The 13,982-nt window shown below is 41.0% G+C and overlaps 2 protein-coding genes across 2 annotated transcripts; both read right to left on the bottom strand.

The window, feature by feature from the left end:
• Positions 1 to 2,389: 2,389 nt before the first annotated feature.
• On the bottom strand, positions 2,390 to 4,813 carry LOC131858749 (uncharacterized). The gene is made up of 2 exons (XM_059212196.1): positions 4,445 to 4,813; positions 2,390 to 2,473 (listed from the first exon to the last, which is right to left on the bottom strand). Exons 1-2 carry the CDS (start codon positions 4,811 to 4,813, stop codon positions 2,390 to 2,392), a joined length of 453 nt encoding a protein of 150 aa, XP_059068179.1.
• A 4,917-nt stretch (positions 4,814 to 9,730) lies between these two features.
• On the bottom strand, positions 9,731 to 11,520 carry LOC131858748 (uncharacterized). The gene is made up of 3 exons (XM_059212195.1): positions 11,503 to 11,520; positions 10,877 to 11,397; positions 9,731 to 9,794 (listed from the first exon to the last, which is right to left on the bottom strand). The coding sequence occupies exons 1-3, from the start codon at positions 11,518 to 11,520 to the stop codon at positions 9,731 to 9,733; spliced, it is 603 nt and encodes a 200-aa protein (XP_059068178.1).
• Between the last annotated feature and the right edge of the window lie 2,462 nt (positions 11,521 to 13,982).

Raw genomic sequence — 13,982 nt, 5'->3', positions numbered from 1 at the left:
TGCTATTATTAGGCCAAGTTTCCTTCACCAGGTCACTGAAATTTGTCAACAAGAAGAATGCCATAACACACAAAGAAAGGCCTCACATTTTTCAAATTGCTTTAGAACTTTTCAAAGTTATTAACCTTCTCTTCACTGCGAGATATATGAACAAATAAACTACCTTGACTATTAGCTTCTTAGCTCCCCATTCATGCTTCTTCCATCTAGCCATTGTCAACAATCTTGAACTTCTTGTTCCCACACGAATAGTTGATTCACCTCTTCTAACATTCTCTTCAAACAATTTATCAACCTGTCTTGCTTGCTTAAACAGACAAACACTCAAATAGTTTCATTGTTTCTACTTCCGTTTCCATCCATAATCATGAAGTCCATCTGTTGCTAACAATTTCAAATTAGATTGAACTTTTACTGGCCTCATATCATTTGTTTGTGTATCCCATGTTATTGCTCATGTATGATTTTTGTTTAAACTAAAGCAGCTAGAGTGTTCCCATATAAATTTTTAATTGGGGGAAAGATATAAATTGGGATCTTTCTCTGTTTTAGTGGAGCGGCTAGTGCTTAAAGATTGAAAATAAGCTTTTAAAAAAGAGGGGAGGGTGCAGTTAGAAATAAGAAGCAACTACTTATTGAAAAATAGTGTTTCAAACAACTACTTAAAATCTAAGCAACAAAAATTAATATTCATGAGCCACCAGTTCCACAAATTGCTGCCAAAAATATTGAGCAATGGTTGCTAACCAAATTAAGCTAAGCAACTGCATGAGGAACTGCTTTTACCTCTTCTTACAGCCTCAACAAATGAGTTTTTTTACCAAGCCCCTATTTTTATTGCTCAAAAAAGACAACATTTTAATAATTTCCATTGTTCTTATTTCCTTTTCTCTCACCACCTAACTCGATTCCCACCCCACGAAATCACTGAAAGAACTTATATGTTTCTTTCAGTAACTCCCTCCCCCACAATTCTCAATCTCAATACTTTCCTTCCCAAATCTACGATAAAAAATTATTAAAAATATATTGAATGAACTTGTAGCTTTTCAATAGTTCTTATTTATAGAAAAAAAGCAAAAACAATATAGGATCTAAAACACAACAATACCAATATAACAACATATCTTCAAAGTATTGCAAGATATGGCTCTCAACAAATCTCCTTGCAACAACTCTCCCGCTTGTATTTTGAACAGTTCTCCTACACGTGTTTCAGACGGCTCTGCTCCTCACCTTGGTGTATGGCCCCCTGTTGTAGTTGTTGGTTCTGCTGCAGGCATAACTGACGGCACAGGTGTTGGGGATTCTGCTCAGCCTAGGGTCGTTTCTATTGGGTTTTTTGCCAAGCCTTATGTCCAGCCTGAGGTCATTTATGCTGAGGGTTTGGGTGTCAGCTTAGCTTCCTTGGGCATTGGTCCTACCCCTTCTTCTGTTGTCATGGATGCTAGATTGGGGGGTCTTTCCACTGTTGCGAATGTTGGCATCGGGGGTTTGGTTGTTCCTCCCAAACCTCCTTCCTTTACTGTTGGGTGAAGCTTTGCTCGTGTGGCCAAATCTGTTGCTGCTCCTCACAAGGGTATTCGTCCTCTTCCTTGTGCCAAAACCTCCCCTATTATGGTATGTGGCCAAGAGATTGTGGAAAATGTTGATTTCTATCAACACAGTGCTTTGGTTTGCAGATTTGTTGGGATTTGGCCTTCTCTTTGGAACCTTCATCATTAGGTGAGTGATTCTTGAAAGCCTTTAGTTGCTCATGGCATTGAGCTTTTTCCTTGTGCTAAAGGCTTTTTCATTGCTTCCTTTACCTCTACTCATGATCCCAATTTGGTTCTATGAAAGTTGTGGGCCTAGGAAGATCACTCTCTCTCTATTAAGCCCTGGACAACTTCCTTCAACTCCCTTACTGAATCTCTCATTGTTCATCCAGTTTGGGTCCGCCTCCCCAATCTTCCCCTCAATTTTTAGAAGACTTCTTGTTTCAAGGCCATTGATAACGCCATTGGCAACTTCTTGAAGGTTGATGATGTCACGTATTCCATGGGTCATTCTACCTTTGCTCGCCTGTTAATCGATATCGATATATCTCTGCCCCTCCCTAGGGATGTGGTTCTTATGGTTGGGGATAGGCCATGGACTCAACCGTTGGATTATGAGGGCCTCCCCTTTCACTGTTGAAGGTGCTTCTCTAAAGGTCACTTAGCTTCAAACTGTTCTCTCTCCCGTTGCAGAGGTGTAGATACTTGGTGGAAGGATGATACTGAAGATCACCTAACAATCAATGCTTATGAGTCTGTTTCGGTCGACTCCTCTCAAGAGGATGATGTCCCCTCCCAAGATGAGGCACCCCTTACTGCTGATGATGCCTCTGTCGACCTTGTTGCTACTGCTATGGCCTCTTTCGCACATGTGGCTCCTTCATCCGTCGCCCCTGCTCCGCAACTCCGCTCTTCTCCTGATGCAGTGAAATATCCTAGACCAATTTTTAAATTACAAAGAGTAATGCAACACACATCCATTAAGGTTAGCACTTAAACCAAAACGATGCGGAAAACAACTCTAACCAAGAATGTACACCAGGATCCCGGGTTGGGCAAGGCGTGAGCATATGGTCAGAGGGTCTTAAAGCATTCTGAAAGTAACTCTAACCAAGAATGTGCCCAAAATGGAATAACATATGGTCAGAGGATCTTGGTGCATGCTGAAAGCAACTCTAACCAAGAATGTCCCCAAGATGGACTAACATATGGTCAGAGGATCTTTACAATTACAACTGCTGAAAGGAAAACTCGACACCAAGCATGTGCTTTCAAACCTAGGGTGGGAATGGAGCTACCATATGGCGGAGATGCTAAGAACTTAGAAATGGAATTAAATGTAAATAACAAGCGTGAAATGAAAATGAAAGAAATGCTTCCAATACTATTGTTCAACAGACAATATGATAGTAAATGCTTGCCAAGATCATAGGATTAAGACTATACAATGCTGTAACAATATAGAAGGCTCTCCCAGGCTTAACAAAAATGATAAGCCCAAGAAATTCTACTCAAGGATCAATCTTAATATTCTGATTTTGACAGACCTGCACGTGAAATGCTTAATCAGTAACACATGGAATCACTAAAATGCTCATTACTCTCTCAATACTAGTCCGAATGACCCAAAACCAAAAGCAATGGCTTCCTATGAAGGAAGCGACCCAACCAATAACAAGAAATCAGACATTAACCCAATAGATTATCTATCACGAACCCCAAGGCAATTCCCAGCAGTGACGCCAGGCAAGAATGCGGGTTCTTCTCTATAAAATAAAACACTTCATATTAGAATCTGCAAATTTGCACAAAGGAGAACCCAGCCAAAACAAGAGGAAATATGCAATACCCAGAATGAATATGTTTTTATTTTGAAATATATGAGTGGAACTACAAATCTACCCTGCTAACCGCGACTCCCAAAAATGAAATGAAATGCAAATAACTGAACTTCAAGCACAACTCAAGCTACAATGCAATCCCCACTACAAACTCTCACAACTACACTAAATCACCACTAGTTGCTATCTTTCAAGCAAGAAGCAATGCTAAGGCTAGGAGGCATTCATTCCTCGAAGCAAACCCAATACCATTTCGACAGAATAACATTACAATAGACACAAGATGCCAAATGAACGAAAGAGGCCTCCATTTATAAGCTTAACAAGGGATCTCTAGAGGCTTCTAGAAAGTGCGCCCTAATTTCACATTTGAATTTTCCTCCAAGAGATGGCGCCACTTTTAAAAGCTTAATTAACCTTTATTTTAATTCACTTCTCTTCATAAAGTTGGCACCCCTTTTCATAAGCAAGATTTTAGACCTTAGGAAATATTAAATCCCTTCCATGATGCGTCCACCCTTGAAGACCACCTTTTAAAACAACTTGAAGTGATGAAGCAAGGCCAAGGGGTCAACTTAAAAATATAACATTAAAACATAACATTATTTAAATGAAATGAACTTATCTCTCCAAAAACAACCCAAGGCCAAAAGTGACGAAGCCAACTAAACCAACTGAAAAAGAGAACGAACTGTGTTGAAATAATCAGGACCACTACCAGAAATAGAATTTACTAAAAATAGTAAATTCCAAAAAGTGCTCGAAACGCAAAGTCAGACATACCACTGCGAAGCCCTTTGAAAACCTAGAAAGAATCCGCGATCCAAACTCTAATTCACGAGCAACAACAAACTCCAAAATTGGAAACCCTAATTTCACCCATTGAGTAGCCTACGGGTCTCTAAAATAGGCCATCGGTCAACTGAAACATTACGCCTGAGAAGGGGACATTACAATCTGCCCTCCCCAAGATTGCTTGTCCTCAAGCAATTGCAAGTTTGGATGCTGCAAAATCTCCTCATTCTCCCAAGTTGCATCCTCCAAGGGCAAATTCTTCCACCTAACCAAGTATTCCTTGATTGTCCTTCTTCTCAAAGAACGCTCTCTGGAATCAATAATCTCCTCCGGAATCAAAATCAACTGCCCTTCTTCGTCCAAAGGTGGTAATTGTGAAGAAGCAATAACATTATGTCCAAGTGCCTTCTTGAGGTGAGACACGTGGAAGACATTGTGCACTTTACTACTCGAAGGTAGCTCCAACTCATAAGCTACTGCTCCAACCTTTCTGATGACTTGGAATGGCCAATAGAAACGAAGTTTGAGCTTCTCAGCTCCACTCTTCTTGAGAGTAGACTGTCTGTATGGCTGTAGTCGAAGATAAACCATATCTCCAACCTCAAAAGAGCGCTCAACACATCGTTGATCAACGTACATCTTCTGCTGATTCTAAGCAATCTACAAGTTGTTCTTCAAAGATTTCACAATGTCTTGACTTTGCTGCAACAAATCCTTGGCTTGAGGGGCTTCGCTATCACCAAACACCAAATTAGCAAAGCTAGGAGCCTCATAACCATAGAGAGCCATGAAGGGAGACATCCTTATTAACATGTGAAAGGAAGAATTGTAACAATACTCACCTATGTGGAGCCATTTCACCCATGCTCTTTGTTGCTCCGAAACATAGTTTCTTAGATAGCCTTCAAAGCACTTGTTCACTATCTCTATTTGTCCATCCGTTTGGGGGTGATAACTAGTGCTTGGAGTAAGCACCGTACCACTCATCCTGAAGTCTTCTTGCCAAAAGGTGATTAGGAACTTGTTGTCCCTATCACTCACAATGTTTTTCGGCAACCCATGCAATCAAAACACCTCATGAAAAAACAAATCTGCAACTTAAGCCGCTGAAAAAGAGCTCATGATGGCAAAGAAGTGAGCAAACTTTGTCACTTTGTCCACTACAACATAGATACAATCTTTGCCTTGGGCCTTTGGCAACCCAGTGATGAAGTCCATTGATATGCTTTCCCATTTTTGGTTGGGAATGGGAAGAGGTTGTAGCAGACCAGCAGGTAGAGTGTGCTCATTCTTGTTCATCTGACAAGTAGGACATTCCTGGATGTAGCATTGAACTTCCCCTTTCAGCCCTTTCCAAGCAAATCTTTCCCGAATCTGCCTATATGTCTTGAAGAAACCCTGATGACCTTCAAGTGGAATGTCATGGAATGTCATCAAAATCTTCTTTCTGAGCTTAGAATACACCACCACAAAGATTCTACCCTTATAGTGTATTAGCCCGTCAACCACCTTGTACCTTTCATCATGAAAATTACCTTCAATGATGCTGATTGCCAACTGATTTTTGGCATAATCAGTGAGATACATGTCCTTCCAATCAGCAGTGAGCTCACACAATGAACTCAGATGAGGTTTTCTAGATAGAGCATCAACCACAATATTGTTTTTCCCTTTGACATACTCGATGTCAAAATTGTAATCTTGAAGCTTACTCATCCACTTTTGTTGTCTCTCATTCAAATCCTTCTGATGCATGAAGTGCTTGAGACTATTGTGATCAGTCTTGACCACAAATTTGCTCCCCACCAAATACTGTCTGAACTTAGCTAATGCATGCATGATTGCAAGCATTTCCTTGTCATAGATGGAGTAGGTCCTTTAAACAACTCTTAATTTTCTACTTTCAAACACAATGGGATGCTTGTCTTGCATCAAAACAGCCCCAACACCTTCTCCAGATGCATCACATTGTAGCTCAAAGGGCTTGGAGAAATCTGGAATTGCAAAAACCGGACAAGAGCTCATGATCTTCTTAAACTTATCAAAAGTAGTTTCAACCTTTTCTGTCCAACAAAAAGCTCCCTTTTTCGTGAGGTCAGTAAGAGGAGCAGCGTTCTGTGAATAGCCCTTCACAAATCTTCCGTAAAAACCACAAAGACCCAAGAACCCTTTCAAATGAGTCGAGTTCTCTGGGGGTGGCCAATCAACTATTGCCTTGATCTTTTCGGGATCAACCTTCACTCCATCAGCATTGATTATGTGACCAAGGTAAAGTAGCTCCTTCATTCCAAATTCACATTTGGATTCTTTGGCAAACATACTTTTTGATTCAAGGATGCTAAGCACTTCCTCTACGTGCTTGAGGTGTTCTTCCCATGTCCTGTTGTAGATCAGAATGTCATAAAAAAAGATTAACACGAAGTTCCTCAACTGCTTCTGAAAGACTCTGTTCATACAAGACTGGAAGGTAGCAGGAGCATTAGTCAACCCAAATGGAATGACTAAAAACTTGGAGTGACCATAGTGACATCTAAATGCTATCTTCTCAACATCAGACCCTCTCATCCGAATTTGGTAGTAGCCCGACCTCAGATCAATCTTTGAGAAGAACTTGGCTGCATGTAGCTCATCTATGAGCTCATCTATCCTTGGAATGGGGTATCGATTTTTGATGGTGCTTTGATTCAAAGCACGATAATCCACACACATGTGAATGGTACTATCCTTCTTCTTCACAAGAACAACTGCTGAAGCGAAAGGATTTTTACTTGGACAAATGAAGCCCATCTCCAAGAGTTCCTTAATATTTTTCTCAATCTCATCCTTTTGCTTCTTAGGATACCGATATGGAGTTGTGATAACTGGTTTAGCCCCTTCCTTGAGCTCTATGACATGCTCTGAGCCTCGTTCGGGAGGTGGCCCAAGAGGTAAATCAGCAAACACTTAACTCTTCCTGGTTAGTAAGGACTAGATATTAGGAGGGTAGTCCCTCTTTGTTTCAACCGTTCCGTAGCCCACTCACCTTGATCATGTCGAATCAACTTTGCCATTCGCTTGAATGACATGATCCGAGGTCCACCGTTAGACATTCCTCTTAGCACCACCTTCTTCCCATCAGATTGAAACTTGAGCTCCATGGTTTGCAGATTTAGGGAGATCTCTCCAAGTGAACACAACCATTGAATGCCTAGGATGACATCCGTATCTCCAATGTTGACTACATAGAAGTCATCTTTGACTTCGTAGTTGCCCAATTGCATAGACATATTTGGGATCTTCTTGGTGCAAGAAATGTGAAACCCATCAGCAACCATAACCTTGAAGCCTTCAAAATCTTCTGTTTGCAGCCCTTTCTTTGCCACCACCACTTCATCAATGAAGTTATGCGTTGCTCCAGTATCAATCAAAGCAACTATTCGCTGCCCCTTAATCATCCCTCGGACCTTGAAGGATTCATTTTTTTGAAAGCTCAAACATTGAGCCAAGGTACCCCCACTTCCTTTTTCACCTTCAGATTCTTCGGGAACTCTTTCCACTTCGCTGTCATCACAATCTGATTCCTGGTCTGAAGAATCAGAATCGCTTTCTCCAGCTGAATAGTATTCAATTTGATGAATTTTGACTCCCTTTGGGCAAATATGATCTTGGGACCATTTTTCTCTACACCGGAAACATAACCGCTTTCTTCGGAGTTCGTTGAGTGTCTCTGGATCCAGCCTTGTGACATGAGTGTTATGATGTTTGAACTCCTTATGGTGAGGTCCCTTTCCTTTATCCTTTTTGTGAAATAATGGCTTGGATTGAATTTTTGCCTTAGGAGCAGCCCATTCCATATTTCTTGCTTTTTTCATTGCCTCTTGTAAGGAGGGTGGATCGAAAGCTTTAATCCAACCCTTGAGTGGTTCCATAAACCCTTCACTGAATAGGATCACCAACCGCCTCTCGGTGATTCCCGTGACCATTACTGAAAGCCTTGGAAATTCAGCTATGTAAGCATCGACTGTGCCATGTTGTCTAAGTTGTGCCAATTCATTGACATGCACTTCTTGATCCTTTTTCTCGAATCTCTCTGTGAGCCTATTGGTGAACTCATCATAGGTAGTGATCGACCGATGACCCAAGGTGACTAGACCATGGTACCACCATTCGTGTGCTACCCCATCTAAATGAAGTGTAGCAAACTTGATTGCCTCCTCTTCTGTCATGGGTCTAAGAGCTAGATAGTTGTCTAACTTCTGTATCCAAGCTCTAGCTGAACTAATGTCACTCCCGTCAAAATGTGGAAGCATAACCTTGTTGATTTCTTGATGCAAATCCCTTTGTACTGTTGCTTCCCTATGTTCACGATATCTCCCATGTCCTTTATTCTTCCTTTTATGGTCCACGAAATCATTGTAAGACATGTCTAACTTGATTTCATCAGGAAGAGACTCATACTCAGCACGATCAAGTCTCAACTGTTCCACAAATGATGCATTCTCTCCCGGATCGGGAAAGACTTGGTGTTCTTTCCCTTCCTTTTCCACTGTCATCCTGACTACTTGTAAACCTCTTAGTACCACCCACTGGCCTATCACTATCCCCCATTTCTGTTTCTGGAGAAGACTCCCAATGAGCCCTCAAAACCTTTGATGTTGTCTGACCTTCAGGAACCTGATACCACTGAAACTAAAACTGACTTGCAGCATTCTTATCTTCCCTTGCTAAGTATCTTCTTTCTCTGTCACTCATAGAAGGTTTGTTTCACAGGATGGCAGGATGTGAGGCTCCGATACCACTGAAATATCCTAGACCAATTTTTTTCAATTTTTCAATTACAAAGAGTAATGCAACACACATCCGTTAGGGTTAGCACTTAAACCAAAACGATGCGGAAAACAACTCTAACCAAAAATGCACACCAGGATCCCGGGTTGGGCAAGGCGTGAGCATATGGTCAGAGGGTCTTAAATCATTCTGAAAGTAACTCTAACCAAGAATGTGCCCAAGATGGACTAACATATGGTCAGAGGATCTTGGTGCATACTCTAACCAAGAATGTGCCGAAGATGGACTAGCATATGGTCAGAGGATCTTTACAATTACAACTGCTGAAAGGAAAACTCGACACCATGCATGTGCTTTCAAACCCAGGGTGGGAATGGAGCTACCATATGGCGGAGATGCTAAGAACTTAGAAATGGAATTAAATGTAAATAACAAGTGTGAAATGAAAATGAGAAGAAATGCTGCCAGTACTACTATTTAGCTTACAATATGATAGTAAATGCTTGCCAAGATCATAGGATTAAGACTATACAATGTTGTAACAATATAGAAGGCTCTCCCAGGCTTAACAAAAATGATTAGTCCAAGAAATTCCACTCAAGGATCAATCTTAATATTCTGATTTATGATAGACCTACACGTGAAATGCTTAATCAGCAACACATGGGATCACTAAAATGCTCATTACTCTCTCAATACTAGTCCGAATGACCCAAAACCAAAAACAATGGCTTCCTATGAAGGAAGCGACCCAACCAATACCAAGAAATCAGACATTAACCCAACAGATTATTTATCAGGAACCCCAAGGAAATTCCCAGCAGTGACGCCAGGCAAGAATGCGGATTCTTCTCTATAAAATAAAACACTTCATATTAGAATCTGCAAATTTGCACAAAGGAGCGCCTAGCCAAAATAAGAGGAAATATGCAATACCCAGAATGAATATGTTTTTATTTTGAAATATATGAGTGAAACTACAAATTTGCCCTTCTAACCGCGACTCCTGAAAATGAAATGAAATGCAAATAACTAAACTTCAAGCATAACTCAAGCTACAATGCAATCCCCACTACAAACTCTCACAACTACACTAAATCACTACTAGTTGATATCTTTCAAGCAAGAAGCAATGCCAAGGCTAGGAGGCATTCATTCTTCGAAGCAACCCCAATACCATTCCGACAGAGTAACATTACAATAGACACAAGATGCCAAATGAAGGGAAGAGGCCTCCATTTATAAGCTTAACAAGGGATCTCTAGAGGCTTCTAGAAAGTGCACCCTAATTTCACATTTGAATTTTCCTCCAAGAGATGGCACCACTTTTAAAAGCTTAATTAACTTTTATTTTAATTCACTTTTGTTCATAAAGTTGGCACCCCTTTTCATAAGCAAGATTTTAGACCTTAGGAAATATTAAATCCCTTCCATGATGCGTCCACCCTTGAAGACCGCCTTTTAAAACAACTTGAAGTGATGAAGCTAGGCTAAGGGATCAACTTAAAAATATAACATTAAAACATAACATTATTTAAATGAAATGAACTTATCTCTCCAAAAACATCCCAAGGCCAAAAGTGACGAAGCCAACTGATCCAACTGAAGAAGAAAACCAACTGTGTTGAAATAATCAGGACCACTACCAGAAATAGAATTTACTAAAAATAGTAAATTCCAAAAAGTGCTTGGAACGCAAAGCCGGACATACCACTACGAAGCCCTTTGAAACACTGAGAAAGAATCCGCGATCCAAACTCTAATTCACGAGCAACAACAAACTCCAAAATTGGAAACCCTAATTTCACCCATTGAGTAGCCTACAGGTCTCCGAAATAGGCCATCGGTCAACTAAAACATTACGCCTGAGAAGGGGACATTACAGTCCGCCCTCCCCAAGATTGCTTGTCCTCAAGCAATTGCAAGTTTGGATGCCGCAAAATCTCCTTATTCTCCCAAGTTGCATCCTCCAAGGGCAAATTCTTCCACCTCACCAAGTATTCCTTGATTGTCCTTCTTCTTAAAGAACGCTCTCTGGAATCAATAATCTCCTCTAGAATCAAAATCAACTGCCCTTCTTCGTCCAAAGGTGGTAATTGTGAAGAAGCAATAACATTATGTCCAAGTGCCTTCTTGAGGCGAGACACGTGGAAGACATTGTGCACTTTACTACTCGAAGGTAGCTCCAACTCATAAGCTACTACTCCAACCTTTCTGATGACTTGGAATGGCCTATAGAAACGAGGCTTGAGCTTCTCGGCTCCACTCTTTTTGGGATTAGACTGTCTGTATGGCTGTAGTCGAAGATAAACCATATCTCCAACCTCAAAAGAGCGTTCAACGCGTCGTTGATCAGCGTATATTTCTGCTGATTCTGAGCAATCTGCAAGTTGTTCTTCAAAGATTTCAAGATGTCTTGACTTTGCTACAACAAATCTTTGGCTTGAGGGGCTTTGCTATCACCAAACACAAAATCAGCAAAGCTAGGAGCCTCATAACCATAGAGAGCCATGAAAGGATACATCCTTATTGACATGTGAAAGGAAGAATTGTAACAATACTTGCCTATGTGGAGCCATTTCACCCATGCTCTTTGCTGCTCCGAAACATAGTTTCTTAGATAGCCTTCCAACCACTTGTTCACTATCTTTGTTTGTCCATCGGTTTCGGGGTGATAACTAGTGCTTGGAGTAAGCAGCGTACCACTCATCCTTAAGACTTCTTGCCAAAAGGTGCTTAGGAACTTGTTGTCCCTATCACTCACAATGTTTTTAGGCAACCCATGCAATCTAAACACCTCATGAAAAAACAAATCTGCAACTTGAGCTGCTGAAAAACAGCTCATGATGGCAAAGAAGTGAGCAAACTTTGTCAATCTGTCCACTACAACATAGATACAATCTTTGCCTTGGGCCTTTGGTAACCTAGTGATGAAGTCCATTGATATGCTTTCCCATTTTTGGTTGGGAATGGGAAGAGGTTGCAGCAGACCAGCAGGTAGAGTGTGCTCATTCTTATTCATCTGACAAGTAGGACATTCCTAGATGTAGCGTTGAACTTCCCCTTTCAGCCCTTTCCAAGCAAATCTTTCCCGAATCTGCCTATATGTCTTGAAGAAACCCTGATGACCAGCAAGTGGAATGTCATGGAATGTCATCAAAATCTTCTTTCTGAGCTTACAATCGGCCACCACAAAGATTCTACCCATGTAGTGTATCAGCCCGTCAACCACCTTGTACCTTTCATCATGAAAAGTACCTTCAATGATGTTGATTGCCAACTGATTTTTGGCATAATCAGCGAGCAACATGTCCTTCCAATCAGCAGTGAGCTTACACAATGAACTCAGATGAAGTCTCCTAGATAGAGCATCAACCACAATATTGTTTTTCCCTTTGACATACTCGATGTCAAAATCGTAAGCTTGAAGCTTGCTCATCCACTTTTGTTGTCTCTCGTTCAAATCCTTCTGATGCATGAAGTGCTTGAGACTATTGTGATCAGTCTTGACCACAAATTTGCTCCCCACCAAATACTGTCTGAACTTAGCTAATGCATGCATGATTGCAAGCATTTCCTTGTCATAGACGGAATAGGTCCTTTCAACACCTCTTAATTTTCTGCTCTCAAACACAATGGGATGCTTGTCTTGCATCAAAACAACCCCAACACCTTCTCTAGAAGCATCACACTGTAGCTCGAAGGGCTTGGAGAAATCTGGAATTGCCAAAACTGGACAAGAGCTCATGATCTTCTTAAACTTATCAAAAGTAGTTTCAGTCTTTTCTGTCCAACAAAAAGCTCCCTTTTTCATGAGGTCAGTAAGAGGAGCAGCGTTCTGTGAATAGCCCTTCACAAATCTTCTGTAAAAGCCACAAAGACCCAAGAACCCTTTCAAATGAGTCAAGTTCTCTGGGGGTGGCCAATCAACTATTGCCTTGATCTTTTTGGGATCAACCTTCACTCCATCAGCATTGATTATGTGACCAAGGTAAAGTAACTCCTTCATTCCAAATTCACATTTGAATTCTTTGGCAAATAGACTTTCTGATTCAAGGATGCTAAGAACTTCCTCTACGTGCTTGAGGTGTTCTTCCCATGTCCTGTTGTAGATCAGAATGTCATCAAAAAAGATTAACACGAAGTTCCTCAACTGCTTCTGAAAGACTTTGTTCATACAAGACTGGAAGGTAGCAGGAGCATTAGTCAACCCAAATGGAATGACTAAAAATTTGAAGTGACCATAGTGACATCTAAATGTTGTCTTCTCAACATCAGACCCTCTCATCCGAATTTGGTAATAGCCCGACCTCAAATCAATCTTTGAGAAGAACTTGGCTCCATGTAGCTCATCTATGAGCTCATATATCCTTGGAATGGGGTATCAATTTTTTATGGTGCTTTGATTCAAAGCATGATAATCCACACACATACGAATGGTACCATCCTTCTTCTTCACAAGAACAACTGCTGAAGTGAAAGGACTCTTACTTGGACGAATGAAGCCCATCTGCAAGAGTTCCTTAATGTTTTTCTCAATCTCATCCTTTTGCTTCTTAGGGTACCGATATGGAGTTGTGATAACTGGTTTAGCCCCTTCCTTGAGCTCTATGACATGCTCTGAGCCTCATTCGAGAGGTGGCCCAGAAGGTAAATCAACAAACACTTTACTCTTCCTGGTGAGTAAGGACTGGATATCAGGGGGGTAGTCCCTCTTTGTTTCAACTGGACTAGCTAGGAGAATCATACATTCTGCAGCCCACTCACCTTGATCATGCCGAATCAACTTTGCCATTCGCTTGAATGACACGATCCGAGGTCCACCGTTAGACATTCCTCTTAACACCACCTTCTTCCCATCGGATTGAAACTTGAGCTCCATGGTTTGCAGATTTAGGGAGATCTCTCCAAGTGAACACAACCATTGAATGCCTAGGACGACATCCGTATCTCCAATGTTGACTACATAGAAGTCATCTTTGACTTCATAGTTGCCCAATTGCATAGACATATTTGGGATCTTCTTGGTGCAAGAAATGTG

This window comes from Cryptomeria japonica, chromosome 10 (genome assembly GCF_030272615.1).
Source record: "Cryptomeria japonica chromosome 10, Sugi_1.0, whole genome shotgun sequence".
Classification (NCBI taxonomy): Eukaryota; Viridiplantae; Streptophyta; class Pinopsida; order Cupressales; family Cupressaceae; genus Cryptomeria; species Cryptomeria japonica.
This window is presented reverse-complemented; position numbering and strand designations above follow the sequence as displayed.